The sequence below is a fragment of the Leptidea sinapis genome, chromosome 6 (genome assembly GCF_905404315.1).
Source record: "Leptidea sinapis chromosome 6, ilLepSina1.1, whole genome shotgun sequence".
Classification (NCBI taxonomy): domain Eukaryota; kingdom Metazoa; phylum Arthropoda; class Insecta; order Lepidoptera; family Pieridae; genus Leptidea; species Leptidea sinapis.
This window is the reverse complement of record NC_066270.1, coordinates 4,326-6,592: the sequence shown is the minus strand read 5'-3', so window position 1 is coordinate 6,592 and position 2,267 is coordinate 4,326. Positions and strand designations below refer to the sequence as shown.

Below are 2,267 nucleotides of genomic sequence, written 5' to 3'. Positions count from 1 at the left end.
TATTGAGGTCAACCCGGATAAAAGCTCCGCAGTCCGTTTTGATTTTAAGCGCAGACGCTTCTGCCGGGATCGACCCATTCATCTATTAGGCTCCCCTATCCCCTTCAGGTCCACAACCAAGTACTTGGGTGTGACCCTCGACTCCCAACTCACCTTCAGGCCTCACGTCAAGAAGGTGACCGGAACCGCCCGCTTCTATCTGTACCGCCTAAACAGTATGTTAGGTAGGCACAGTAAAATGTCTTTTAGGAACAAGCGAACACTCTTCAAGGTTTGCATTCGACCGGTTTTGACTTACGCCGCTCCAGTTTTCGCTCATGCGAAACCCAATATTATAGACAAATTACAAACAGTTCAATCCATTTTCTGCCGTAAGGCTGTCAATGCCCACTGGTGTGTTAGAAACGCAGACCTTCACCGGGACTTAGAGCTCCCCACCATCCAACAACACCTTAAGTGCTTGTCTGAAACTTTCTTTAAGTCCTCAGACAATCACCCAAATCCCTTGATTAAGGAGGCAGCGGATTATACCGCCTCCCCTCCTTCACGTCATCAAGTCAGGAGGCCCAGACACGCCCTCTCCGATCCCCCTAACAAACTATCGTCTGACCTGGAACGCCTCTTGGCATCCGGGGACAATCAGACGCACTCACCTCTATTTTGTGATCATCCTTCTGATGTGACTAGTCCCAATTAGATAGCACCCTCTGTGCAATATCCCAGCGGAAACTCCATAGGGAGTGCCGCTTGCGCCTCTCTCTCCCCATGAGAAGGTCGCCTTCGATGAAGGCTTAGAGGGCACCTGCCCAAAGCCAACTGCAGGTGGTGTTTAGTGGGTAGGCACCTAGGTTTCACGTGAGTCCCACATAACCAACGCAGACTTAGGCTGCGTTGGTATGCATGAGCATTCACCACCTCCCTCCCGTCGTTATCCCGGAGGGTAGCCCATTCCCTTGCTTGGGCGCAAAAAAAAAAAAAAAAAAAAAAAAAAAAATTTAGCGTTATAAATATAGGCAGATGCTCTTGCGTCCACTAGCACATTCGACATTCTGCCGTCGTCGCGTATCAACGTAATTGTAATCGTCGTTCTCGTTTGTTAATTTTGAATTGAACAACAATGGCTCGCACCAAGCAGACTGCCCGCAAGTCGACCGGAGGTAAGGCGCCGCGCAAGCAGTTGGCAACGAAGGCCGCCCGCAAGAGCGCGCCGGATACCGGTGGCGTCAAGAAGCCCCATCGCTACAGGCCCGGCACTGTCGCTCTGCGCGAGATCCGTCGCTACCAGAAGAGTACCGAGCTGCTGATCCGCAAGTTGCCGTTCCAGCGTCTCGTTCGTGAGATCGCTCAGGACTTCAAGACCGATCTCCGTTTCCAGAGCTCCGCCGTGATGGCCCTCCAGGAGGCGAGCGAGGCGTACCTGGTGGGACTGTTCGAGGACACCAATCTGTGCGCCATCCACGCGAAACGCGTTACAATTATGCCGAAAGACATACAGTTGGCGCGTAGAATTCGCGGAGAACGTGCCTAAAAAACATCTACCTATTTTGGTTTAGTTACGAGCAACGCCAGATAGAAACAAAAACAAAAGGCCCTTTTCAGGGCCGCAAAAGTATTCGGATGCGATCGATAATCAATAAATATGATTGTTGAAATTAATGTATAATGATATTTCTACGTTTTAATAGTACGTTTGGTGTGCGCCTAGTTTTACTAGTATTATTAGAGAGATGTTCTATTTTATAAATGATTGACACTCACACCTTCTGCAAGGAATACTTCCTTAATGCTAAACAAATAAGTACTTCCTACATATTATATAATTATAGATGTACATTTTTATATGTATATAATATATATATATATATATAAAAAGTAAAATAGATTTTTTGGTAAAGTTATTACATGTTTGAATATTATTATTAATAGTATTTTATTAATGTGCAAGTGTACAACAAAAGTATAGTTGTCCACTTTATCATTATATTCCCCCTCTGCCTGACTCGGGCAGCGGGGGTTGTCACCCGCTTAACTTATAATAACAACCATGGCTTCACCAATGGTTCCCGACGAGGGCTTCTTCAGCGCTCTCTTAGATAGATTATTCACGGAGAAGATCGCTCCGTTAATGAAGGAATCTATAAATGAGACAGTGGATGCCGCTATTAAAGCGAAATCCAAAAAATACAAATCGACAACTGACGTTTCGAGTTCCGACGGGGAATCCGAAATGGAGATAGGCAATGCGTCCGACGCAAGCTCCGTGGCCT

At 46.7% G+C, this 2,267-nt stretch overlaps 1 protein-coding gene across 1 annotated transcript; it reads left to right on the top strand.

The window, feature by feature from the left end:
• Positions 1-1,019: 1,019 nt before the first annotated feature.
• On the top strand, positions 1,020-1,656 carry LOC126964896 (histone H3-like). Its single transcript, XM_050808212.1, has one exon. The coding sequence runs from the start codon at positions 1,118-1,120 to the stop codon at positions 1,526-1,528; it is 411 nt and encodes a 136-aa protein (XP_050664169.1). The 5' UTR covers positions 1,020-1,117; the 3' UTR covers positions 1,529-1,656.
• The last annotated feature ends 611 nt before the right edge of the window (positions 1,657-2,267 follow it).

Coding starts and splice junctions, on each gene's coding strand:
- LOC126964896 (XM_050808212.1), top strand. CDS start 1,118: ATGGCTCGCACCAAGCAGACTGCCCGCAAGTCGACCGGAGGTAAGGCG.